The 27,723-nt window shown below is 35.7% G+C and overlaps 1 protein-coding gene, 2 long non-coding RNA genes and 5 gene segments (V, D, J or C); 1 reads left to right on the forward strand and 7 right to left on the reverse strand.

Annotated features, from left to right (window-relative positions):
* The window catches only part of LOC114159458 (uncharacterized), a 259,878-nt gene that overhangs the window by 217,545 nt on the left and 14,610 nt on the right, over window positions 1–27,723 (reverse strand). The gene's annotated exons all lie outside the window — the stretch shown is intronic.
* Window positions 103–18,532, reverse strand: LOC114159465 (Ig heavy chain V region 914-like). The segment is given in 2 exon segments: window positions 103–442; window positions 18,377–18,532. Coding segments are annotated over 2 exon segments (375 nt in total).
* Window positions 1,345–2,407, reverse strand: LOC114159483 (Ig heavy chain V region 186-1-like). The segment is given in 2 exon segments: window positions 1,345–2,005; window positions 2,100–2,407. Coding segments are annotated over 2 exon segments (345 nt in total).
* LOC114159489 (uncharacterized) lies at window positions 1,812–27,406 on the forward strand. The gene is made up of 3 exons (XR_003598591.1): window positions 1,812–1,910; window positions 25,225–25,227; window positions 27,377–27,406. It is a non-coding gene; the product is annotated as an uncharacterized LOC114159489 (long non-coding RNA).
* Window positions 8,568–9,875, reverse strand: LOC114159468 (Ig heavy chain V region 5A-like). The segment is given in 2 exon segments: window positions 8,568–8,994; window positions 9,089–9,875. Coding segments are annotated over 2 exon segments (393 nt in total).
* On the reverse strand, window positions 12,314–13,342 carry LOC114159486 (uncharacterized). Its single transcript, XR_003598589.1, has 2 exons — window positions 13,010–13,342; window positions 12,314–12,692 (listed from the first exon to the last, which is right to left on the reverse strand). It is a non-coding gene; the product is annotated as an uncharacterized LOC114159486 (long non-coding RNA).
* Window positions 15,589–16,190, reverse strand: LOC114159482 (Ig heavy chain V region XIG14-like). The segment is given in 2 exon segments: window positions 15,589–15,925; window positions 16,020–16,190. Coding segments are annotated over 2 exon segments (345 nt in total).
* LOC114159463 (Ig heavy chain V region 5A-like) lies at window positions 19,501–23,167 on the reverse strand. The segment is given in 2 exon segments: window positions 19,501–19,856; window positions 23,079–23,167. Coding segments are annotated over 2 exon segments (348 nt in total).

Consider the following 27,723-nt stretch of genomic DNA (forward strand, 5'->3'; position numbering starts at 1 on the left):
AAAGGAAAACAGCCAAAAACAGTGAATTTCTTTGCTGATGCAGGCCTAATAATTCAGTGGTCTTATGGTTCCCCTTTTGGTGATTTTGTGTGATGCAACTAATGAGTTTTTGTTCAACATTTCTGCTTTCTGTGTCACTGTGGCTCTCGAGCGCAATAATAAACAGCAGAATCTCCAGCTGTCAGGCTGTTCATCTGCAGATACACCTGACTTCTGCTGTTGTCTCTGGAGATGGTGAACCGGCCTTTTACTGAGTCAGAGTAGTAGATGCTGCTACTGCCAGAGCTGATGTAAGCGATCCATTCCAGTCCTTTTCCAGGCGCCTGTCTGATCCAAGCTATATCAGTATAGCTAAGCCCAGAATATGTGCAGGTCAGTCTGTGAGATTCTCCAGGCCTTTTAACCACTGATTCTGACTCAGTCAGTGTTTGACCATCAGTACCTGCAGAAAAAACAGATCATTATTGATTCTCTCACCACCATTTCTTTTCGTGAATCATGAACCTATTGTTTTCTTACCAAGCCAGTTTAAGGACAAAATACTAAAAGCAAGAACAACCTCAAATCTAATCATTGTAGACGCCATGTGACTCTGTTCTTACTGTGTTCACCACTAACTCACTGCTGCTCTTAAACTAACAGACATGTAAAAGTGGAGCAGTCAGCATTTGCATTGACTCCTCCTCCTGTTGGAATAGAAACATAAATCATGTGATCAATAAAAGGAGGATTATTTCAGATTATTTTTAAACATTTTTATATTTGAATTCATTTTTAAATAATTTGATGTAGATTTCTGTTTTACCAAAACATAAAGCTTTACAGCAGGTTTCCCTTGTTTCATAATTACGTTATTTTGAAATCAATAAATCAACAATGAGACTTGAACACAGATTGTTTAAGAAATTACATTTAATCTGATCCTTATGCATTTGGAACATATTTGTGGATGTTTCACTCTTGTATTGGCACATGATGTTCTGTGTAGAACCCTGCATTTTATAAAATACACTATTTGCTTACTAAACATGTTTGTCTCATTTGTTCCTTGTGTTAAACATTTTGTGACATTTCAGGTGAGTTAGAGTTAGAGATTAAATAAATGATGGATTCCATATAGATCAGTAAAGGTATTGATATAAGTTAAGAAGAACAATTTTAACAACATTGAGGGTTTTTAGAGTTTAGAATAAGATACATGTATCCTCTGTATATTTTATGTCTTCAGTCCTGATTGTGCTGATTAAACCAAATAAGAAAAATAAAATATTTGTATTATATCATCATTGATGATAAAAAACAATGATTTTTTTAGCCAACTGAATGTTTCTGACAAACCTCTTAGAAGAAGTTGAAACACATTATTTATATAAAATCATGATTTAAGTAAATGTCACCTTGAATACATTATAAAAATAACAGTTTCAATTTTCTGAATCAGATTCAGCTTCATTCACCAACTCTATACACACAAATGAGGCATTTTACTTTTGTTTATTTTAATTCAACATATAAGAAGATGAGACAAAAACTGTATTTTTGTTGTAATGATCTATTTCTGCTATATTTTTACAAAGAGCGAAAAAAGGTTGACAAAGTTTCCAAATATTAAAAATGAACTCAAAGCTCCTCCTTTGGTGGTTTGATATAATCTGTTTATGTTCTGAGGGGTTTTTGTTCAGCTCTGCAGCTGGTTTGTGTCACTGTGACTCTCTGGCACAGTAATACACAGCAGAGTCTTCAGGCTGCATATTCTGTCCATTCAGAGTCACTGTTTTACTGGAAGTGTCTAAGTCGATACTGAATTTGTTCCGAAGTGAATCTTTGTAGCTAGAACCTCCAGTATATTTCCCCCCAATCCACTCCAGTCCTTTCCCAGCAGGCTGTCTAATCCAGTGTGTTGCATAGCTGTTCATAGAATAAGAGACTTGACAGCTGATGGTCAGACGTTGACCTGGCTGCACAGTCTCAGAGGCTGGCTGTGTCAGCTGTTCACACTTTATACCTGTAGAGAAACACATCAAAACTGTATCGTTACCAACAATGAATTGAATTTACTGTCATCATTCTGTAAATGTTTCTGTCTCAATGAGACTCACTGGAAGCAGCAGCCAGCAGCAGCAGAGCTACAGAGAACATGTTGGTGTTGAAGATGATCTGATGGGAGTTTCTCCTCCTCTGCAGCTGACAGCATCAGATCAAGACTTTATAACATGATTCTTTTCATTTGCATAACACCAAACCAGCACCATCAGAATCACATGATAAAAATACTTTTAATGTGCTGTAGACTAGTATTAAGAAATAGTATGTTTCCAATTATATTGTCCTTAAATTAATTCTGTGATTTAATTATTTGAAAATGAGAATTTCTGTGTAAAGTTTAAATATATAAACATCCAGAGCAAATTAAGTCTTTGAATAACGTATTTTAATATTATGGTTGATTAATTATTTTGTCAGGTTGGAACAATCATATAAAAATCACTAATAATTTTAAAAATAATGATTTTTGTGCATGTTTGTATTCAATATGTTTTTTTTTTCTTATCTACACTTTGTCAAAATTAGGCAAACAGACTCAAACATTTATTCAGTCATTCAAAAATATTTCCCTGAGAAGTACACTTCAATTAAAACTTTATTTTTTACTTGTTAAAATAAGAAAAATCTATTTACTCCTTTTCGCCCCATGTTGTCTGACCTGGTTTACAAAACAATAGATAAACTAGAACACAGATTTGTTGCAAGAAAATATGACAGTTGCATCCACGTTTTACATCACATGACTGGAAAGAATGACTCCATAATCTTATCTGTAGCAACTAATTATAACATAAGTAAAGCTACTAGATAGGTGAGTGTGAGATTCATCTATGAAAAGTGGTGTTAGGGCTCTCCCAGTGGTGGTTTCTTGTTAAAACTAATCATGATTACAGGAGTTTTTGTTCAGCGTTTCTGCTTTTTGTGTCACTGTGTATAACCGAGCGCAGTAATAAACAGCAGAATCTCCAGCTGTCAGGCTGTTCATCTGCAGATACACCTGACTTCTGCTGTTGTCTCTGGAGATGGTGAACCGGCCTTTTACTGAGTCAGAGTAGTACGTGCCGCTGCTTTCACCCCAGATAAAAGCAATCCATTCCAGTCCTTTTCCTGTTGCCTGTCTGATCCACGCTGTAGCATCATTACCAACAAATCCAGAATATGTGCAGGTCAGTCTGTGAGATTCTCCAGGCTTTTTAACCACTGATTCTGACTCGGTCAGTGTTTGACCATCAGTACCTGCAGAAAAACAGATAATTATTGATTGTCTCACCACCATCTCTTTTCATCAATTATAATGTTGGCTGAAAACATCTCTGTTCTTACCACTCCAGTTTGCAGACAAGATAATAACAACAAGGAGAACCTTAGATCTAATCATTGTAGAAGCCATGTGACTCTGTTCATACTGTGTTCACAACTAATTCACTGCTGCTCTTAAACTAACAGACATGTAAAAGTTAAGCAGTCAGCATTTGCATTGACTCCTCCTCCTGGTGGAATAGAAACATAAATCATTAACATTTATCAACAAAAGCAAAGTTGGACGATTATTTCAGATTAGTTTCAAACACTTTGATATTTAAATTCATTTCTAAATAATTCTATGTGGACGCCAAAACAAATAAAGCTTTACCTCCACTTGTTTTTACACAAACTGTCATTTTAATATAACTGTCATAAGTTATATTAAAATCATGAATTAACAATGAAACTTGAACACAGTTTGTTTAAGGAATTACATTTCACATGATCTTTGTACATTTGAAACATTTTTTGTGGATGTTTTACTCTTGTATTGCCACATGATGCCACAGAACCCTGCATTTTATTAAACACAATGTTTGCTTACTAAACATGTTTGTCTCTTTTTTCCTTGGGTTAAACATTAATCAGGTGAGTTAGAGTTAAAGATTAAATAAATGATGGATTCCATATAGATCAGTAAAGGTGTTGGTAAAAGTTAGGCAGAACTATTTTAACAACATTGAGGGTTTTTAGAGGTTAGAACAAGATACATGTATCTTCTGTATATTTTATGTCTTCAGTCCTGCTTATGCTGATTAAACCAAATAAGAAGAGCATAATATTTGTATTATATTATTGTTGATGACAAAAAATGTTTTTTAGCAAACTGAATGTCTCTGACAAACCTCTTAGTGGAAGTTGAAACATATTATTTATATAAAATTATGTTTTAAATCAATGTCACCTTGAACGTTAAATTATAAATATAACAGTTTCAATTTTCTTTATGACCTGTCCAGGGTGAACCCCGCCTCTCGCCCGGAACGTAGCTGGAGATAAGCACCAGCAACCTTCCAGACCCCATTAGGGACAAGAGTGAACAGAAAATGGATGGATGAATTTTCACTAGAATGGCTGGAGTTAGGCCATTTGGACATATACCTATTCAGGCTAGAGATAGTCCAACTGGCCTGAAGCCCGTTGCACTGAAGCCCTTTTGTTCAGTAAATAGGGCCATTACCTAGGGCCATTACCTTAGAAGTACCCTGGTAATGGCCTCAACGCATCTCACAGTTGCACAATTGTTCCTTAGACTTCGACTTCGACTTAGACTGACTTTGTTGTCATTTTCAATGCACAGGGTGTATACAGAACGAAATTTTGTTGCATACGGCTCAGGATAATGTTTGAGGTTCCAATGTTGTGAGTAAAATAAAATACAGTATAAAATATGAATATAAATCTAAATATAAAATATAAAGTGCAGGACTGACAGTAAAATAGAAGTTATTTAGCTCTGTACATGTGCAAGGTATAAAGTGGAGACCAGTTTTTGAGTGCAGTCCAGTTAAGAGTTCAGCAGTCTGATGGCAAGTGGGAAAAAGCTGTTTCGGAACCAGGTGGACCTGCACCGGATACTGCAGAACCTCTTTCCAGAGGGCAGCAGGGAGAACAGTCCATGGTGGGGGTGTGAGGGGTCACTGATGATGTTTCGGCCTCAGGACACGCATCCTGCGTCGATGGTTGACCTGACACTTCGCCCTTTTGCCTGAGCTGGGTGTGGAAGGTTGTTGCCGAAGCAGTTTCTCCTTGTGTGCCTTCTTCTCCCTCACATGAGAGTTACCGAACTCTTTTGCAAGCTCAACCAGGAAGTCCACCCGTCTCTCCTGCACCCCAATGCATGCCTGATAAAGCACATGTGCATTCAGTGCTGCCATGTCAATCATGTTTGCCAGGTTTGCTGACCAGCTGTCACATAGTGATGGAACCTTAGTCACCCCCCGCAAGATTATGACTGAAATAAATGCCATTAGTTCTTGTGAACTAAATAGGTGAAGCAGTCACCTATTTATCCTCCACAGCACAAAAGGCTGCATGCAAATTTGCATGTGCAAAGTCTCCCAGATTTCTTTTGCTTACACTTTTTGCATGATTTTTTTGAGGTGGATCAACACAATTAATTTGGTTAGTTTATTTCTAAACTGTCATTTTATACCCTCTTAGCTTTATTTCAAAGAAAAACATTACTAATTTCTTTTAGAAAAACCTTTGCATATTTCTTGAAACAGATTGTATGTTTTGCGAACTCTATGTACATTCGGCAAAATGACCTGGATAATGCAGCACAACATCATGGATCAGCTGCAAAAGGTCACATCTCTCCAAAAACACTTCATGACGAGTTGTAGGTATCATAGATACCCACCCCCAACATGGACTATTCACATTCCTACATTCTGGCCTGACGGTCAACGGCCACATTTACAATTGAAGAAGAATGCTAATTTGAGCCATCAGAGTCGTCAGGGTGGACTCAGGGCCTTTTGGCCCTGTTCAGCCATTCTAGGGAGAAATCGAAAACCCAGCCATTCTAGTGTTCTTAATCAGAATCAACTTGATTCACCGACTCTGTGCACACAAATGAGGATTTTGACTTTTGTTTATTTTAATTAAACATATAAAAAAAATTAGACACAATCTATATTTTTGTTGTAATTATCTATTTCTGTAATGTTTTTACAAAAGAGTAAAATAAAATTGACAAAGTTTCCACAGATGAAAAATGAACTCAAAGCTCTTCCTTTGGTGGTTTGATATAATCTGTTCATGTTCTGAGGGGTTTTTGTTCAGCTCTGCAGCTGGTTTGTGTCACTGTGACTCTCTGGCACAGTAATACACAGCAGAGTCTTCAGGCTGCATATTCTGTCCATTCAGAGTCACTGTTTTACTGGAAGTGTCTAAGTCGATACTGAATTTGTTCCGTAGTGAATCTTTGTAGCTAGAACCTCCAGTATGTTTCCATCCAATCCACTCCAGTCCTTTCCCAGCAGGCTGTCTAATCCAGTGTGTTGCATAGCTGTTCATAGAATAAGAGACTTGACAGCTGATGGTCAGACGTTGACCTGGCTGCACAGTCTCAGAGGCTGGTTGTGTCAACTGTTCACACTTTATACCTGTAGAGAAACACATAAAAAATGTATCGTTACCAACAATGAATTTAATTTAGTGTCATCATGCTGTAAATGTTTCTGTCTCAGTGAGACTCACAGGATGCAGCAGCAGCAGAGCTACAGAGAACATGTTGGTGTTGAAGATGATCTGATGGGAGTTTCTCCTCCTCTGCATCTGACAGCATCAGATCAAGACTTTATAACATGATTCTTTTCATTTGCATAACACCAAACCAGCACCATCAGAATCACATGATAAAAATACTTTTAATGTGCTGTAGACTAGTATTAAGAAACATTATGTTTCCAATTATATTGTCCTTAAATTAATTCTGTGATTTAATTATTTGAAAATGAGAATCTCTGTGTAAAGTTTAAATATATAAACATCCAGAGCAAATTAAGTCTTTGAAAAATGTATTTTAATGTTAAGTTCATTCATTCTTTTGTCAGGTTCAACAATCATATAAAAATCACTAATAATTTTTAAAATAATGATTTTTTGCATGTTTGAATTCATTATGTTTTTTTTTCTTATCTACACTTTGTCAAAATTAGGCAAACAGACTCAAACGTTTATTCAGTCATTCAAAAATAGTTCCTTGAGAAGTACAATTAAACACTTCTGCCATAATTCTGCCATAATTTCAAAGTTTTAAAACTTTACTTTTACTTGTTAAAATCAGATAAATCTATTTACTCCTTTTCGCCCCATGTTGTCTGGCCTGGTTTACAAAACAATAGATAAACTAGGACACCGATTTGTTGCAGAAAATTATAGGAGCTGCATCCACTTTTTAGAGCACATGATTGGAAAGAATGACTCCATAATCTTATATGTAGCATCTAATCATAAAACCTCCAGAAAGGTGAGTGTGACTGTCATGTCAGAAAAGTGGTGTTAGGGCTCCCCCTGTGGTGGCCTCTTGTTAAAACTATTTGATTACAGGAGTTTTTGTTCAGCGTTTCTGCTTTTTGTGTCACTGTGTATAACCGAGCGCAGTAATAAACACCAGAATCTCCAGCTGTCAGGCTGTTCATCTGCAGATACACCTGACTTCTGCTGTTGTCTCTGGAGATGGTGAACCGGCCTTTTACTGAGTCAGAGTAGTACATGCCGCTGCTGTCAGACCAAATAACAGCGATCCATTCAGGTCCTTTTCCAGCTGCCTGTCTGATCCAAGCTATGTGAGGAGTGCTACTAAACCCAGAATATGTGCAGGTCAGTCTGTGAGATTCTCCAGGCCTTTTAACCACTGATTCAGACTCAGTCAGTGTTTGACCATCAGTACCTGCAGAAAAACAGATAATTATTGATTTTATTGCCACCATTTCCTTTCATCAATCATGATTTTTTTTTTAAATATTCTTACCACACCAAATTGCAGACAAAATACTAAAGGCAAGAACAACCTCAAATCTAATCATTGTAGAAGCCATTTGTTTCTCTTCATACTGTGTTTGCCACTAATTCACTGCTGCTCTTAAACTAGCAGACATGTAAAAGTGGAGCAGTCAGCATTTGCATTGACTCCTCCTCCTGAAGAAGAAACAGGATACATTTGATGTGTAAAAACAACATTTGATGAAAATTTAAAGCCTATTGTGGATTTTACATATTTCTATATTAACTGTCACATTATTACATTGTTTATAAAACATAACTCAACTAATGAAATTTGAACTGAAATTGTAGTAAATATTTTATTTCTGACCTGTTATGTAATTTGCATGTATGGATGTAATCATGGAAGAATCAAACAATACATTTTCAGTTGAACCACATGTTGCTGAAAATCTGCAGAAACAGTAAATCATAAATTATAGCATTAACTGTTTTAATAGTGTTTAACTCTTCTATTGTCACCTTTTGTTCTGTGCAGTACTGTGTGTATTGTCTTATTAAAAACTCTGTTCATACATTTGACATACAGTATGTTCATCTTACGCATCTTACTTTAATATTGTTGAAAAGCAATCTACTGAAATATTTACTCATTTGTTGCACCTTGCAACAGTTACATTGACTTTTGCGTAGTTTTTTAAGCAAATTTAATATGCCTCTGAAAGACTTTCAAGGAATTATAAATATATGAAATTGTGTGATGTGAATTTATTTCAAACACAACTCTGTTTTTAGCCAAACATAGACAATAAATGAATAACCTTTCTAGAGGTTTGAAATAACTTGTTCATGGGTTTTTGTTCAGCTCTGCAGCTGGTTTGTGTCACTGTGGCTCTCTGGCACAGTAATAAACAGCAGAGTCTTCAGGCTGCATATTCTGTCCATTTAGAGTCACTGTTTTACTGGAAGTGTCTAAGTCGATACTGAATTTATTCCGAAGTGAATCTTTGTAGTATGAACCTCCAGTATATTTCCACCCAATCCACTCCAGTCCTTTCCCCGCAGGCTGTCTGATCCAAGCTGTTGCATAGCTGCTCATAGAATAAGAAACCTGACAGCTGATGGTCAGACGTTGACCTGGCAGCACAGTCTCAGAGGCTGGTTGTGTCAACTGTTCACACTTTATACCTGTAGAGAAACAAATTAAAACTGTATCGTTACCAACAATAAATTCAATTTAGTGTCATTATGCTGTAAATGATTCTGTCTCAGTGAGACTCACAGGATGCAGCAGCCAGCAGCAGCAGCAGAGCTACAGAGAACATGTTGGTGTTGAAGATGATCTGATGGGAGTTTCTCCTCCTCTGCATCTGACAGCATCAGATCAAGACTTTATAACATGATTCTTTTCATTTGCATAACACCAAACCAGCCCCACCAGAATCACATGATAAAAATACTTTTTATATGCTGTGGACTAGCATTGATAAATGCTGATCAATTTCTCAATGCTGTAATATGTTTCTAATTATATTGTCCTTAAATTAGTTTAGACATGTATTAACTTGAAATTGAGAATTTATATGTAAAGTTTAATTATATGTAAACATTCTGTCTAAATTAAACCTCTAAATGATGTATTTTAATATTATGGTTGATTCATTCTTTTGTCAGAGTAGAACGATCATACAAAATCACTTATCATTTTTAAAATAATGACTTTTGTGCATGTTTGAATTCATTATGTGTTTTTTCTACACATTGTCAAAATTCTGCAAACAGACTCAAACTTTTACATTCACTGTTAGCAGTCATTCAGTAATAGTTCCCTGAGAATACCTCAGTTAAAGACACTTCTGCCATAATTTAAAGGATTTAAAGTCTTATTTGTTACTTGTCAAAGTCAGATAAATCCATTTACCATTTTCCCCCATGTTGTTGGCCTGGTTTACAAAACAGTAAGTAAACAAGATCACAGATTTTTTTTGCCAGAAAATATAAGAGCTGCATTCACCTTTTAGAGCTCATTTCTGAAAGAATGACTCCATACTCTTATATGTAGCATCTAATCATAAAGCTTCCAGAAAGGTGAGTGTGACAGTCATGTCAGAAAAGTGGTGTTAGGGCTCCCCCTGTGGTGGCTTCTTGTTAAACCTATTCATGATTACAAGAGTTTTTGTTCAGTGTTTCTGCTTTCTGTGTCACTGTGGCTCTTCGAGGGCAATAATAAACAGCAGAATCCTCAGCTGCCAGGCTGTTCATCTGCAGATACACCTGACTTCTGCTGTTGTCTCTGGAGATGGTGAACCGGGTTTTCAATGAGTCAGAGTGGCTGGTGCCACCACCACTGTTGATATAAGCAATCCACTGCAGACCTTTTCCAGCTGCCTGTCTGACCCAAACTATGTCAGGATTGTAACCAAACCCAGAATATGTGCAGGTCAATCTGTGAGATTCTCCAGGCCTTTTAATTACTGATTCAGACTCTGTCAGTGTTTGACCATCATTACCTGCCGAAAAACATATAATTATTTATTGTCTCACCACCATCTCTTTTCATCAATCAAAATGTTGGTTAAAAATATATCTTTTCTTACCACTCCAATTTGCAGACAAGATAATAACAACAAGGAGAACCTTAGATCTAATCATTGTAGAAGCCATTTGTCTCTGTTCATACTGTGTTCACCACTAATTCACTGCTGCTCTTAAACTAACAGACATGTAAAAGTTAAGCAGTCAGTATTTGCATTGACTCCTCCTCCTGAGGAAGAAACAGGATCCATTTGTTGTATAAAAACAAAATTTAAGGTTGATTTCAGATTTTACATATTTCTATATCAACTGTGATATTATTACATTATTTGTAAAACATAACTCAACTAATAAAATTGGAACAGAAATTGTTATACATATTTTATTTCTGACCCGTTATGAAATTTGCATTTATTGATGTTTTTGTGGAAGGAACAAACAAGATATTTTCAGTTGAACCATTCATTGAAAATCTGAAGAAACAGGAAATCATAAAATATAACATGAACGGTTTTTAACACAGAGTGTATATATTGTATTGTCATCTTTTGATCTGTGCAGAACTTTTTGTAATGTCTTATTAAACATTTTGTTCCCTCCCAAAACATGTTTCTCTCTTCTTGCTTTGTTTTACACCAGGTGTGTCAAACTCTAGTCCTCAAAGGCCAGTGTCCTGCAGTTTTTAGATGTGCCACAGGTACAAAACGCTGAAATGAAATGGCTTAATTACCTCCTTCTTGTGTAGATCAGTTCTCCAGAGCCTTAATGACCTAATTATTCTATTCAGGTGTGGTGCAGCAGAGCCACATCTAAAAGTTGCAGGACAGTGGCCATCCAGGACTGGAGTTTGACACCTGTGTTTTAACACAATAAAATTAGATGAGTAAGAGTTAGAAATAAAATCAAGAATGACTGTATGAAAAGTTTCATTCATTCATTTGAAGTGTCAATGATCCCTGAGCCTCTAAACTTCACGTCAGTCCTTCAGATTCTGATAGAGTTTACAAAAATTGGTTCATATAGTCAGAAAACGTTATTACTAAAACATATTATTTTAATAGGAAATTTTGAAAATGAAAATAACTATTTAGTTGTGAAATTTAAATTTCTCTTTGTATCAGTTTAGCAAAAGAGGATTTTACAGTATAGATTATTTTGGTAAACCATTTGACATGTTTATGTAATGCATCTTACTTTAATATTGTTGAAAATCAATTTACTGAAATATTTGCTTATTTGTTGCACCCATGCAAAAGTTACATTGATTTTTAGGTAGTTTTTGAAGCAAATTTAACGTGCCTCTGAAGGACTTTCAAAATATGATACACATATCAAATAGTGTGATGTGAATTTATCTCAAATGCAACTCTGTTTTTAGCCAAATATAGACAATAAATGAACAACCTTTCTAGAAGATTGAAATAACTTGTTCATGGGTTTTTGTACAGCTCTGCATCTGTTTTGTGTCACTGTGACTCTGGCACAGTTTTCCTGTTGGCTGTCTGATCCAAGATGTCCAGTAGTTGTTCAGAGCATAAGAGACCTGACGGTTGATGGTCAGACGTTGACCAGGCTGCACAGCCTTAGAGGCTGGCTGTGTCAGCTGTTCACACTTCACACCTGGGGAAAAACACAGTAAAACTCAATTGTTACCAACAATGAAGATTCAGTTCAGTTTTATCATCCATTAAATGTTTCTCTCTCAGTGAGACTCACAGCAGCCAGCAGCAGCAGAGCTAAAGCAAACATATTGGTGTTGAATGAATCTGATGGGAGTTTCTCTTCTTCTGCAGCTGAAAGCATCAGATCAAATCTATAAACCCGGACTCTTCTGATTTGCATAATACCAAATGTAACCAACTAGTGTAACTTACGAATAGATAAGTTGAGAAACTTAGATTTCAATGTTGAAGTTACAGTTAGTCTATCTTTCTAAGTTCAAAAAGGAGGATAATAAGCACAAACAACCATATTATCAAGAATGAACAGATTATTTAATACAACTTGAAACAGAATATTACGGTACAGTTTTTTTTGTTCCAACATAAAGTGTCCACCTTTTTTATCAGGCAGTATATTTTCTTTTGGTTCAGATTCCTTATAGTTCAGTTTGTCCTTTGGGAGTTTTGTTTTCTTAGTTCAGTAATTTAAGTCAGTCAGTCAAGTCTTTGTTAAAAGGTCATGTGTTTCTTTGGATCCAAAATCTTATCTTATCCAGTGCAAAGTAGGCAGCGGATCCAGCAGTCCCAGGTCTTGGGTTGAAACCTGGAGCTCAGCAATCCAATCCAGGCCTGCGATGCTATGCAGCTGGACAGTCTTCAAAGTTGAATGGGGTTCTAAAAAAAACCAACCTGCATATATATAGAACTTAATTAACTATTAAGTTTCAAAAGTATGCAGGAAGCAATAAATTCCATTTATCACAAAAATAATATTCAACTAATGGCAAGCTTGCAAAACAAACGTATCACACTGTATCCAACCTCTTAGTTTGTACATAACAAAAATGCAATACAGTGAAAATCATCATTTTAATCTCACACGTTTCTCCGATTGGTTTTATTTACGTTTCTCTGTTCTTCCTTGTTGGAATATATGAGCAGTAATGCCTATGACGCCAGTTAGCATTAGCTTAATTTCGGTTGCAAAAACACGTTACAACACTCACCAGAGAAAATCACAGTAAAAATGTGTTTTACTGCCAGGGATCAGGTCACGGATCTTCTTTTCTCTTAACCGTTACCGGAATTAATCAAGAATTTATCTTATAGCATGCGGTAATTCGCACAACGTGCTACAGCCAGCTACGGTTTTCTTCTTCTTCTAATAGTTTCCTGCTGTCTAAACCAGAGTGTAACTCACAAGCCACCTGCTGGCGGTTTCTGGTATGACAAGAAAACTCAAAATGAAAATATAACTAAATTGCTGGGAACATTAAATAACAAAACAAAATCCTACAGAAATAAAATACCACTAACAGTACCACACATATACATGTGGGTTACACAAACAAATTCCATAAAAAACACATAAAAAACATATTTTTGTACTTTTTACCATTGTGAAGAAACACTATGTCTGTATTAATGACACTACTCTAAAATTATTTGTGTGATTTTAATGGAAATGGTTGACTTATACTGTAGATATGTATTATGCAATGTTTTTACAAAAATGCATCATGTGTACATTAATTTTCATTTTAAATGAAATGTTGTTTTTCCAGACTTGAGTAGAAGAAAAATGCTCTAATATTCAAAAATTTATTTCCTACTCGTTTTTTCTTATATGGGCTCATAATTATGCATGCAGGGTCAAACATTTATATTCATCCATCCATCCATCCATTTTCTGTTCACCCTTGTCCCTAATGGGGTCGGGAGGGTTGCTGGTGCCCATCTCCAGCTACGTTCCGGGCGAGAGGCGGGGTACACCCTGGACAGGTCGCCAGTCTGTCGCAGGGCACATTTATATTCATCACAATCAATAATTCAATAAGGCTCTTTGAAAAATTTAACCTCAATGGAATACGCCTGGCATATTACTGATGATTGAAAATCTATATTTGTTATTTGTCAAAATCTGACAAATCCACCTACTTGCTTTTTCCCCAGGTTGTCTGACCCAGATTATAAAATAGTAAGTGAATGAGAAGTTATACTTTTAAGTGGACAAAATGAGAGTTGTATGGTGTTTGTTCAGCACAGGACTGAAAGGAATGACTCCATCTAATAACAATAAAGACAAAATAACCAGTAAGGTCAGAAAGCCAGTCGCCTAGAAAAGTGATGTCAGGGCTTCCCCTGTAGTTGTTTCTTGTTAAAACTATTCATTGACTTTGAGTTTTTGTTCAGTGTTTCTGTGTCGCCACTTGTGCGCAGTAGTAAACAGCAGAATCTCCAGCTGTCAGGCCTTTCATCTGCAGATACACTTCACCTCTGATGTTGTCTCTGAAGACGGTGAAACAGTTTTGCACAGAGTCAGAGTAGTAGATGTAGCTGCTTCCAGTGCTATGAGTGACCCACTCCAGTCCTTTTCCAGGTGCCCGTCTGACCCAGTGCGTGTGATTAGTGGTACTAAACCCAGAATAAGTACAGGTCAGTCTGTGGGATTCTCCAAGCCTTTTAACCACTGATTCAGACTCGGTCAGCTTTTGACCATCAGTTCCTACACAAAGGAACTAAAATATCTGTATTTATTACTTCAAGTTTTCTTTAAATAATATTTTGTCCTTACCTGTCCAGTTAACTGTCAGGATGAGAAAAACAATCAAAAACTCAGGTCTGATCATTGCAGCAGCCTTTTCTCTTTGCTTAGTCTGATTTTCTACTGGTCTTAAATTCTTTCACACACATGTAGAGTGTAAATTAGGGCAAATTTTGCATTAACTTCTCGCCCTGGAAAAAAACCCCCACAACTTATCTTGATTCTCTGCATACGTTTGATTTTGATTATTTCTTAATTAAGGGTATTTTTGGATATATTGTTTAAGTTAATCATTCGCTATGTACCCTGCGTCACCGCAGCACTTTTATTAATAATACTTGTGTCTGCACAAACCGTGTCAGAGGAGAACATTTTAGAAATAATGTGATTATGAAGCACATGTGGCTATGAAGGATAGGTTTGCAATTTTTGAATTTAATTCAGGATTATTTTGTCACATAAATCAACTCAGAAAATATTTTATACCTACATGATAAATCGATTGCCAGTCTCTTTGCAGAAGTGGATTAAACCACTTTTCTTTCAGTTAAGCCACAAGTTGAACAGAACCCAGAAAAACAGGAAATGATAAATATTAATATAAACTGTTCCTTTGTTTTGGAGCCCTTTAGGATTGTAATATCATTTGAAAATATAGTTTTATTTTTATGTTTTCTTTTCACACTCAAAGGTTTCTTAAGCTTTTAACAAAGGAACTTTTTAGATCTAATAAGCATTTTGGAGAACAACTCTTCAGTTCTTTTTACAGTTGCTGAAACCTGAAAAACAGATTGATTTGAGCTGTTACTTTGGTTTAGAGCAATGTAGGGTTACATTCTGGATTATCATGTGTTTGTTCAAGAAAATTGTGAATATATTTTAAAATTTGTTAGATATATTTTATGATTTCTTTTATTTGAAATTTGTGTTTTTTGTGTAATTTGAATGTGCAATAACATATCATACTTCTTTTGATGACTGAGTCAAAAATAAAACTAGTTCCAGAGGAACTACTCTGGTGATTTTGTAACACTTTGTTCTCAGGGGTTTTTGTTCAGCTCTGCAGCTGGTTTGTGTCACTGTGGCTCTCTGGCACAGTAATACACAGCAGAGTCTTCAGGCTGCATATTCTGCCCATTCAGAGTCACTGTTTTACTGGAAGTGTCTAAGTCGATACTGAATTTGTTCCGAAGTGAATCTTTGTAGTTAGAACCGCCAGTACCTTTCCATCCAATCCACTCCAGTCCTTTTCCAGCAGGCTGTCTAATCCAGTGTGTTGCATAGCCCAGAGAATAAGAGACCTGACAGCTAATGGTCAGACGTTGACCTGGCTGCACAGTCTCAGAGGCTGGCTGGGTCAGCTGTTCACACTTTATACCTGTAGAGAAACACATTAAAAATGTATTGTTACCAACAATGAATTTAATTTAGTGTCATCATGCTGTAAATGATTCTGTCTCAATGAGACTCACAGGATCCAGCAGCCAGCAGCAGCAGCAGAGCTACAGAGAACATGTTGGTGTTGAAGATGATCTGATGGGAGTTTCTCCTCCTCTGCAGCTGACAGCATCAGATCAAGACTTTATAACATGATTCTTTTCATTTGCATAACACCAAACCAGCACCATCAGAATCACATGATAAAAATACTTTTTATGTACTGTTGATCAGCATTGAGAAAAAGTATGTTTGAAATTGTATGGTCGTTAAATTAATTCTGTGATTTGCTAACTTGAAATTGAGAAATTATGTGTAAAGTTTAAATATGTAAACATTCTGGGTAAATTAAGTTTTTAAGTAATGCATTTAAAAAAAATATTTGATTCATTCATTTGTCAAAGTGGAACGATGATACAAAAATCACTAATCTTTTTTTGAATAAGGACTTTTGCGTTTGTTTGAATTCATTAGGCCCGAGCAGCAAAGCGCTGCGAAGGCCTATTGTATCTGTACTGTTTTTATGTTTTGTTTTTTTTTCTTATCTAAACATTGTCAAAATTCTGCAAACAGACTCAAACTTTTAAATTTACTGTAAATTCACTGCATAATTTCAAAGATCAAAACCTTTATTTGTTATTGGTAAAAATCAGATAAATCCATTTACTCCTTTCCATCTATGTTGTTTGACCTGATTTACAAAACAGTAAGTGAACAAAGACACAGATTTTTTTGCCAGAACTTATGAGAACTGCATCCACCTTTTACAGCAAATGTCTGCAAAAAAATGTCTCCATACTCTTATCTGTAGCATCTCATAATAACATAGGTAAAGCTTCTAGAGAGGTGAGAGTGACAGACATCTATGAAAAGTGGTGTTAGGGCTCTGCAGATACACTTGACTTCTGCTGTTGTCTCTGGAAACAGTGAACCAGCCTTTTACTGAGTCAGAGTAGTAGATGCTGACCCTGCCATCGCTGATATAAGCGATCCTCTCTAGTCCTTTTCCAGTTGCCTGTCTGATCCAAGCTATGTTAGGATTGCCAAGACCAGAATATGTGCAGATCAGTCTGTGAGATTCTCCAGGCCTTTTAACCACTGATTCAGACTCTGTTAGTGTTTGACCATCAGTACCTGCAGAAAAACAGCTAATTATTGATTCTCTTACCACTATCTCTTTATGTCAATCATAATGTTGGTTAAAAACTTGTCTGTTCTTACCACTCCATGTCTTGTTCTGTGTTTTCTGTGTGTTAATTTCAAGTTTTCTGTGTCTCTGTGTCTCCGTGTTGTCCTGTTCTCCCCTCGATTACTCCCAGGTGTTTCTCGTTCCCTAATTACCCCGTGTGTATTTAGTGTCACCTGTGTCTCTGCGTCTCTGTTGGGTCCTCGTCTAATGTGTGTGCTGTCAATGCGTCTTGTCCATGCGTATAGCCTGTTGCTGCCAGTGCTGAGCCTTAGCCTTCCGCTCAACTGTGCTGCCAGGTTTTGTGGACTTTTGGAATTGTTTAAGCCTATTTTCATCATTAAACTGGCATCATTCATCTTACCTGGGTCTACAGCGTCTGCCTCACCACCTCAACACACTGCTCCGTGACACTCCAGTTTGAAGACAAGATAATAACAGCAATTAGAACCTTAAATCTAATTTATTTTGACATTCTAAAAAACATATTTAGCAAAATTTGTGTATTTTTAAAAGGAAAACATAATGACATATCAAACATTCTACAGCTAGGAATAATTTTAATTGATCGCTGTGTTTATTTTTTTATCTAATCTAAAATATTGATACAAAACCTATTTCTAATGGATTTGAAATATTATCAATGGCTGGTAAATCTAAATGTGTTGTTTATGATCAAGAAAACCAGTGTTATGATTCCCCTGGTGACTTCTTGTTAAAATTATTGCTTCACAGAGGAGTATTTGTTCAGTGTTTCTGCTTTCTGTGTCACTGTGGCTCTTCGAGCGCAGTAATAAACAGCAGAATCTCCAGCTGTCAGGCTGTTCATCTGCAGATACACCTGACTTCTGCTGTTGTCTCTGGAGATGGTGAACCGGCCTTTTACTGAGTCAGAGTAGTACATGCCGCTGCTGTCAGACCAAATAACAGCGATCCATTCCAGACCTTTTCCAGCTGCCTGTCTGATCCAAGCTATGGCAGGAGTGCTACTAAACCCAGAATATGTGCAGGTCAGTCTGTGAGATTCTCCAGGCCTTTTAACCACTGATTCAGACTCAGTCAGTGTTTGACCATCAGTACCTGCAGAAAAACAGATAATTATTGATATTCTCACAGCCATCTCTTTTCATTAATCATAATTAAAATTGTCTTGCCACCATATTTTTATATCTATCTTGAATGTGGTTAAAAACATTCTTTTCTTACCGCTACAGTTTAAGGACAAGATGATAACAGCAAGGAGAACCTCAAATCTAATCATTGTAGAAGCCATGTGACTCTGTTCATACTGTGTTCACCACTAACTCACTGCTGCTCTTAAACTAACAGACATGTAAAAGTGGAGCAGTCAGCATTTGCATTGACTCCTCCTGGAATATAAACATAAATCATGTGATCAATAAAAGGAGGATTATTTCAGATTATTTTCAAACATTTTTGCATTTGAATTCATTTTTAAATAATTTGATGTAGATTTCTGTTTTACCAAAACATATAAAGCTTTACAGCAGATTTCCCTTGTTTCTACAAAAAATGTCATATTAAGTTATTTTGAAATCAATAAATCAACAATGAAAGTTGGAACCAAATTGTTTAAGAAATTATATTTAATTTGGTCTTTGTGCATTTGAAACATTTTGTGTGGATGTGTTTCACTCATGTATTGCCACATGATGTTCTGTGCAGAACCCTGCATGTTATTAAACACAATGTTTTTCTACTAAACATGTTTGTCTCATTTTTTCCTTGTGTTAAACATTAATCAGGTGAGTTAGAGTTAGAGATTAAATAAATGATGGATTCAATATAGATCAATAAAGGTGTTGGTATAAATTAGGAAGAACTATTTTAACAACATTGAGGGTTTTTAGAGTATAGAATAAGATGCATGTATCCTCTGTATATTTTATGTCTTCAGTCCTGATTGTGCTGATTAAACCAAATAAGAAGAATATAATATATGTATTATATCATCGTTGATGACAAAAAACAGTTTTTTTTAACTCAATGTTTCTGACAAACCTCTTAGTAGAAGTTGGCATTCAATATTTCTAGAAAATCATGTCTTAAGTCAATGTCACCTTGAATAGATTATAAATGTAACATTTTCAATTTTCTGAATCAGATTCAGCTTCATTCACCAACTCTGTGCACACAAATGAGACATTTTACTTTTGTTTATTTCAATTAAACGTATAAAAAATGAGACAAAAACTATATTTTTGTTGTAAGGATGTATTTCTACAAAGTTTTTACAAAAGAGTAAAATAAGGTTGACAAAGTTTCCACAGATGAAAAATGAACTAAAAAGTCCTTTGGTGGTTTGATATAATCTGTTTATGTTCTGAAGGGTTTTTGTTCAGCTCTGCAGCTGGTTTGTGTCACTGTGACTCTCTGGCACAGTAATACACAGCAGAGTCTTCAGGCTGCATATTCTGTCCATTCAGAGTCACTGTTTTACTGGAAGTGTCTAAGTCGATACTGAATTTGTTCCGAAGTGAATCTTTGTAGAATGAATCTCCAGTGTATTTCATCCCAATCCACTCCAGTCCTTTCCCAGCAGGCTGTCTGATCCAAGCTGTGTAGTAGCTGCCCAGAGAATAAGAGACCTGACAGCTGATGGTCAGACGTTGACCTGGCTGCAGAGTCACAGAGGCTGGCTGGGTCAGCTGTTCACACTTCACATCTAAAAAAACCAGCAAATATTGTGCATCAGTGTGAGAACAGTAAGAAAACAAAGCTTGGTCATACTCAGAGAAACTTACAGGATCCAGCAGCCAGTAGCACCAGAAAAGCTACAGAGAACATGTTGGTGATCTGATGGGAGTTTTTCTTCTTGTGACAGCAACAGATCAGGTTTTTAAAGCACTAGGCTTAATTTGCATAATGACGAACCTTCCTGTCAGTATGTTTGAAATAAATGTCAACTATTCATTTCAGGACTAAGTAGTGCCATGCCTGAACTTTAATTTTGTTGTAAATGTAAAAGAGATAATTAAACTTGATTTCTTACTAGCTATAATATATTATAGTCCACATTTTTCTATTTTATGATCATAAGATGAACAAGAGGAAATAAATGATTCAAAACATCTTCTTTTTAAAAAGAAAAGTATGTTTTCAAAAACATGTATTATATAATAATATGTAGCAATATTGTTACCACATTTGTAAATAACATCCATTGATAATTGTCTTATTTCTTCATTAAATATATGAATTCTTTGTGTTGTTTTGTCCTTGTGGTTTTTTGAGTGTCATAACACCAGATCTAAGACAAATGCACCACTTTTCATCCTTTCTTGAATGATTTATTGCTGCTATTAAGTTACACAATGAGGATCAAAGATTTTTGAATCCACAGTCTGTCCTCTCTGAGAGTGCTCCAAATGTGTGTCTATGAGGTGATAATGATCATTTTATTTTAAATATAGTGGTTCTAGATGATAGATAAGCAGCCAGGATTTGCAGTGTTGTTCATTGTTATATAGTCTAAATTCTTTTATGGTCAGAGAGCGCCTCCTCTGGTTGATGGATAATAACACAAGTTTTCCAACTCACTTAAACAGTTTGAAAGCAAAATCTAAAAAAATGTAAAGAAACAGTAAATTTCCTATCAATCCTTTTATCATTTGTGTTTATTTTGAATCTTAATTTGTTCTGGTCATTAAATACTAATACAAAAACCGAATAAGATAATAATACACTTTAAAATCTTCTGAAGGGACTCAAAATTATTACTTCAGTGTGAAGTTTATATGTGTTGGTTGTGACAAAAATGAGTGGTGCTAAGGCTCCTCTTGTTAAAACTATTCATGCTCTGAGGAGTTTTTGTTCAACATTTCTGCTTTCTGTGTCACTGTGGCTCTCGAGCGCAATAATAAACAGCAGAATCTCCAGCTGTCAGGCTGTTCATCTGCAGATACACCTGACTTCTGCTGTTGTCTCTGGAGATGGTGAACCGGCCATTAACTGAGTCAGAGTAGTAGATACTGCCACTGTTCCAGCTGATATAAGAGATCCATTCCAGTCCTTTTCCAGGTGCCTGTCTGATCCAAGCATTATTATCATCATCACCAAACCCAGAATATGTGCAGGTCAGTCTGTGAGATTCTCCAGGCCTTTTAACCACTGATTCTGACTCAGTCAGTGTTTGACCATCAGTACCTGCAGAAAAAACAGATCATTATTGATTCTCTCACCACCATTTCTTTTCATACATCATGAACCTTTTTTTTCTTACCACTCCAGTTTAAGGACAAAATACTAAAAGCAAGAACAACCTCAAATCTAATCATTGTAGAAGCCATGTGACTCTGTTCATACTGTGTTCACCACTAACTCACTGCTGCTCTTAAACTAACAGACATGTAAAAGTGCAGCCGTCAATATTTGCATTGACTCCTCCTCCTAGAATAGAAACAGAAATCATCTGATCTATAAAAACAATATTTTGTGATTATTTTAAATTATTTCCAAACATTTTGATATCGGAAATAATTGTCAAATAATTTAGCATCAACTTGATTCCACTTTTATCAAAAATTATAAAGCTTTTCACCATGTTTTTCTTATTAACATGGTATTATAAGAACAGATGAATCAATAAAATTGGAACAGAAAGTGTTTTAAATGTTTTATAGCTGTCTTTATAGATATTTTTGTGGCGAGATTAATTTTTCAGTTGAACCACATGCTGAAGGAAATCCTACAACAGGAAACCATGAACCATAACATGAGCTGTTTATTTAACACCGTGTCACTCCTGTTCTATTGTTCTGTGTAGCACTCTTTGCAAACTCACTGCTTGATACAAAAACATATTTATATATTTTTTGCTTTGTTTTACATAATAACAAGGTGAGTTATAGTTAGAAATCAAGCTGAATGGGTACCTGAAAAGAATACTGGTTAATACTGGTTAACAGTAAAACATCCAGTGTACTTTTCCTTCATGTTTATTTAATTTCAATGAGCTTAATAGCACTAAGCCTTTAAGCTCAAGATCAGTTCGTCATATTCTGCTTTTTCAAGCATTGATTCAGATAGTCAGAAGACAACTAGCTAGTATTAAAATGTTTATTATTCTTTCAACAGGTTCTAAAACTTAAAACTATCTTTATTTATTTGTGGAAATGAAGTTTGAGTTTAGAGACTGAAGGAAATTTATAGGGTTAGGATTTTATTAGTGATATGTTATGTATGTTTTTGTATTGAAACCTCCGTTAATATTGTTTAAAACCAGCTTAATGAAGCTTAATGAAGTTTATTAGACTTTGATGTCATCCTGAAAAGCAAACATAAACTATCTCAAACCTTTGAATCAATTTCAAATCATGGTAGACTGTGAATTCAGTTCAAGTATAGCTCGGTTTTTGCTCAGCAAAGTAAACACAATAGAATATAAATCACAGAAAAGTCCCCCTGTGGTGGTTTGAAGTAACTTGTTCAGGAGTTTTTGTTCAGCTCTGCTGCTTGTCTGTGTCACTGTGTCCCGTCTGGCACAGTAATACACAGCAGAGTCTTCAGGCTGCATATTCTGTCCATTCAGAGTCACTGTTTTACTGGAAGTGTCTAAGTCGGTACTGAATTTGTTCCGCAGTGAATCTTTGTAGTATGAAGCTCCAACACCATGTTTCATTCCAATCCACTCCAGTCCTTTCCCAGCAGGCTGTCTGATCCAAGCTGTCCAGTAGCTGCCCAGATCATAAGAGACCTGACAGCTGATGGTCAGACGTTGACCTGGCTGCACAGTCTCAGAGGCTGGCTGGGTCAGCTGCTCACACTTCACACCTGTGGAGAAAAATATTGAATTCAGAATTAGTGAAAAAATATTTAATAATTTAGATTTATTAAAATATTTAATATTTTAATGTGATCAAGCTGTAAATGTTTCAGTGAAACTCACAGGATGCAGCAGCCAGCAGTAACAGCAGAGCTACAGAGAACATGTTGGTGCTGAAAGTGATGGGAGTTTCTCTTCTTCTCCTGCTGATAGAATCAGATCAAGTTTATAAACCAGAACTGTTCATTTGCATAATGATAAATAGTTACCTAGTGCTTTTTCTTCTTTCTATTCTTTCACTCAGGATTGAGGGACAGTATGCTTGAATTAGCAAGGCTGACATTAAATTATTTTTGCTATTGCAGGAGAAACATAGGAGAAACAGAGGTTTCTATTCATGTTTAGGTTGTCCAAACAGCCTATTCAGGAAACTGAACTCATGTTTTGTACTATTAATGCTGCACAAGAATTAATTTAAACATACAAAAAATTTTCCTTTTTACTTCAGTTATTAAGATGTTTTATTTTTACTAAAATCCCCTTTTTGAGAGAACAAGGTTTATGTCCAGTGTTGTCATCATCACAAAATATGAAGTCAAAACTTTAAATGAACTTATTCAACTACTGCTTGGTTTGTTGCTGAAATAAAGGTAGGATTAAATCTTACCACAGTGGATCCATTGTAGGAACATAAACATGTTAAGCAGCAGATATTATAATCCGTGTAGAGATTCTGGGAAGAACTAAAACAATTATAGTGTATTTCTTTTGACATCATAAAACTTTCAATGTTGTTGATAATTATTTTTAGTTAAATGATAAAATTAAAGGCTTTATACTATTTAATAACACATTGATTTTTAATGTTAGAATGTTGAAAAATTAATCTTTCGAGCAGTTCATTTTTACCTCAGACGTTTTGGAAAGGAAAACAGCCAAAAACAGTAAATTTCTTTGCTGATGCAGGCCTAATAATTCAGTGGTCTTATGGTTCCCCTTTTGGTGATTTTGTGTGATGCAACTAATGAGTTTTTGTTCAGTGTTTCTGCTTTCTGTGTCACTGTGACTCTCGAGCGCAATAATAAACAGCAGAATCCTCAGCAGCCAAACGGTTCATCTGCAGATACACTTGATATTTGTTGTTCTCTCTGGAGATGGTGAACCGGTTGTTTACTGACTGAGAGTAGTAGATGTTTTTACTATCCCAGCTAATAGTAGAGACCCATTCCAGTCCTTTTCCAGCTGCCTGTCTGACCCAAGCGTTCCAGTAATGGGCACTAAACCCAGAATATGTGCAGGTCAGTCTATGAGATTCTCCAGGCCTTTTAACCACTGATTCTGACTCAGTCAGTGTTTGACCATCAGTACCTGCAGACAGATTCATAATCAACTACTGCAAACAAAGCATATTGTTTTAATGTTAAAATATCAAAGTAGATATTTGAGGAAATCCTTTGTTTTTACCTGTCCAGTTATCTGACAGAATGAGAAAAGCAATCATAAGTTCAAGTCTGATCATTTTGTGGCTGTTTATTTCAGCTCAGTCTGAGTGTTTATCGCTTGTTTACTGCAGTTTTTAATCTCTCTGACATGACATGCAAATATGGACGCAATCGCTTTGTATAAACTCCTCCCCTTGAAAGTATAAATAACACTCATCTTAGTTTAAAGTCTGAAAACATTTTAGAAGATAATAAATGGATGCATGGCTAAAATTATAGCAATATTTCTGTTTTAATTCAGGGTGTATTTTATACAGTCATTTTAAAATATGCAAAATATAAATAAAAAAAATACATTCATAAAATATTAGTTATGTATCAGCACATGACAAAATTGCTCTCAGCTTTACCCTTAAATCTTCATCAAAGGATGTAGCAGAGAGCTGGCAGGAGAACTACGCTACAGAAATTAGCTGTACAGAGGTGTTTATCAGTTGATAAACTTATTGATAGTGATCTTAAAACAATCATTAAACTTTTTTCCTGATTGTATGATTACTTTTCTGATATAAAAATAATTTTCAATCTTGCTTTAGTCAAACAGATATTTCCACCAGATGATGAAATTGACCTTTTTATTGTTTTTTATTATTGTGGTTCCAAATACCACTCCATATTACGTGTAGTTATATAGCCTTTTAAAAAACAACACACCAAGATAACAAAAACAAATAAAAATAATCATATACATAGAGCTATACATCAGTGTGAAATTAAAGTTGCACAAAAATTGGTCTTGGACTGTCTCCTCTGGTGATTGCAAGCAGCAGGTGTTCAGGCTCTTTGGGGTTTTTGTTCAGCTCTGCTGCTGGTTTGTGTCACTGTGACTCTGGCACAGTAATACACAGCAGAGTCTTCAGGCTGCATATTCTGTCCATTCAGAGTCACTGTTTTACTGGAAGTGTCTAAATCAATACTGAACTTGTTCTTCAATGAACCTTTGAAGTGCACAGTTCCATAACTATCTTTCATCCCAATCCACTCCAGTCCTTTCCCAGCAGACTGTCTGATCCAAGCTGTGTAGTAGCTCAGGTCATAAGAGACCTGACAGCTGATGGTCAGACGTTGACCTGGCTGCACAGTCACAGAGGCTGGCTGTGTCAGCTGTTCACACTTCACACCTGAAGAGGGAAATATTAAATTTAAAATTACAATATAAACGGTAATCAGTTGGTTTAGATTGATCATGCTGTAAGTGATTGTGTCTCAGTGAGACTCACAGGATGCAGCAGCCATCAGCAGCAGCAGAGCTACAGAGAACATGTTGGTGTTGAAGGTGATCTGATGGGAGTTTCTCTTCTTCTGCAGCTGACAGAATGAGGTCTTTAAAAGTCAAGGGTTAATTTGCATAATATAACCAATCTGTTAGTTTTGACTGAACATTGCTGAAATTTTATGTGTTAATTCAAGCAACATTTGGAGAAAATATACCTGGATTTCATATAGTTATAAAATAAATACTTTGAAAATATTCTTCTTGGAAGAATATGTTATCTTAGTGACTTTTGATCTAGATTTACATCAAGTTTTTCAAAGGAAAAAAGGACACCCTGTATTTTCAATACAAAATTGTTTTGTTTCATAGGGCTATGGGGCATTTGTTAAGATTATTTTAATTTAAAAACATGTTTTGTTTGTTTTAGGTTAATGCATATTTATTGGCCATTGAATTTTAATTGAAAATGACAACCTGACGCCCACACACTTTAAGAGTCTTTGTTGAATTGCCCAAAAAGGCTTTGGAAAAATTGTTAAAGCTAACATTTTTAAAATACTTTTACATTTTAAAAACAAACATCCATTAAGAAACACACTTACAGTTTTGTGAATGTCAAAAATGATTCAAGAAATTTACTAAAATGAGTCAAAAAAATTATTTGTATTACAAATTTTATATTAATGAATTTACTGGAAAATCAGCTTTCAATAAATTACATTTCAAATTGTTTGTAATATTTGTATTAAATGTATAAGAATTCCCCTACTGTTTCTGTCTCACTGTTTTTGTAGCAGTGGCTAGGTTGCCTCGCTAACATTACAGAGTCTGAATCACCACACAAAATCACAGCTATTACTGTCTTGCAAAATAACTTAAAGTCTAAATTATGTCATCAGCACTTTAACGTTGAAAACAATGGAACAAACATTGACCAGTTCAAATGACTCATTTTCTGATTCAGTATATAAGCCATTTTCTAATGTAATTGTTAGAGAAAGTGTTAAAGACACCGGGCTTGACAGTCTACTGTGGTGTTAGGTATAACTGGAGTTACAAATTAGGCAGAAATAATCCTTAAAGATGTACTTCTTCTATATGCTACCGTGTAATTCGCAGTCCTTTTAAAAACATTTATTAGTCCTGTCAAACAGTTTGAATAAGTTTGTATAACCTAAAACGTAGATTAACTAGAATCAAACTGACTTTTCGAACTTGAAAACAGTTTTTATTTTCTTTGAGTATCATAATTTGGCACGATGCTTCCAAATTTAGGAAAACAAGAATCCATATTTGGCAGCAAAATGTCTAATGTTGATGTTATCTGTATAAAACTGAAGACTGAAAATGGCAAGCTGTTCCTTTATGAAGTGGTTGGAATTCAGTTGTGGTCTCTAGACGCCTCCTACAATGGTTTATTAATAATGCATGTAATGCACATGTTATGGTTCTGAAAGGGTTTTGTACAGCACTGCTGTGTGTCTGTGACATTGTGCCTCTTTGCCTGGCGCAGTAATACAGAGCAGAGTCTTCACGCTGTAGATTCTGTCCATTTAGAAGCACTGTGTTACTGGACATCTCTAAGTTAATAAAAAAAACTTTTGTCTTTGACGTCTGGACTTCCATAACTGTCTCGTCTCCCAATCCACTCCAGTCCTTTCCCAGCAGGCCGTCTGATCCAGGCTGTGTTGCAAGTAGATTAGATCATAAGAGACCTGACAGCTGATGGTCAGTCTGATCTGCTGCAAAGTCACAGAGGCTGGCTGTATCAGCTGTTCACACTTTATACCTGTGGAGGAAAAAATCACTTTGAGTAGGCAATGTATTGACAATAATTTAACAGTTTAGTGTGAGGTTTAGTCTGAGAAGCTGCGGTTGGGCAGAATATACGTGTGTGTTTTTTTTAACCCGATAAAGAAAACTTATCAGTGCTGCCACAATTCAGACAATACTTTCACAGACATTTTAGAGAAACTTTTCAAAATGTTCTCTGCATTGAAATTGCTTGAACAATTCCTTATGACAAAACGATTACATCATCCTGGGATGA

The sequence above is a fragment of the Xiphophorus couchianus genome, chromosome 16 (assembly GCF_001444195.1).
Source record: "Xiphophorus couchianus chromosome 16, X_couchianus-1.0, whole genome shotgun sequence".
Taxonomy (NCBI): Eukaryota; Metazoa; Chordata; class Actinopteri; order Cyprinodontiformes; family Poeciliidae; genus Xiphophorus; species Xiphophorus couchianus.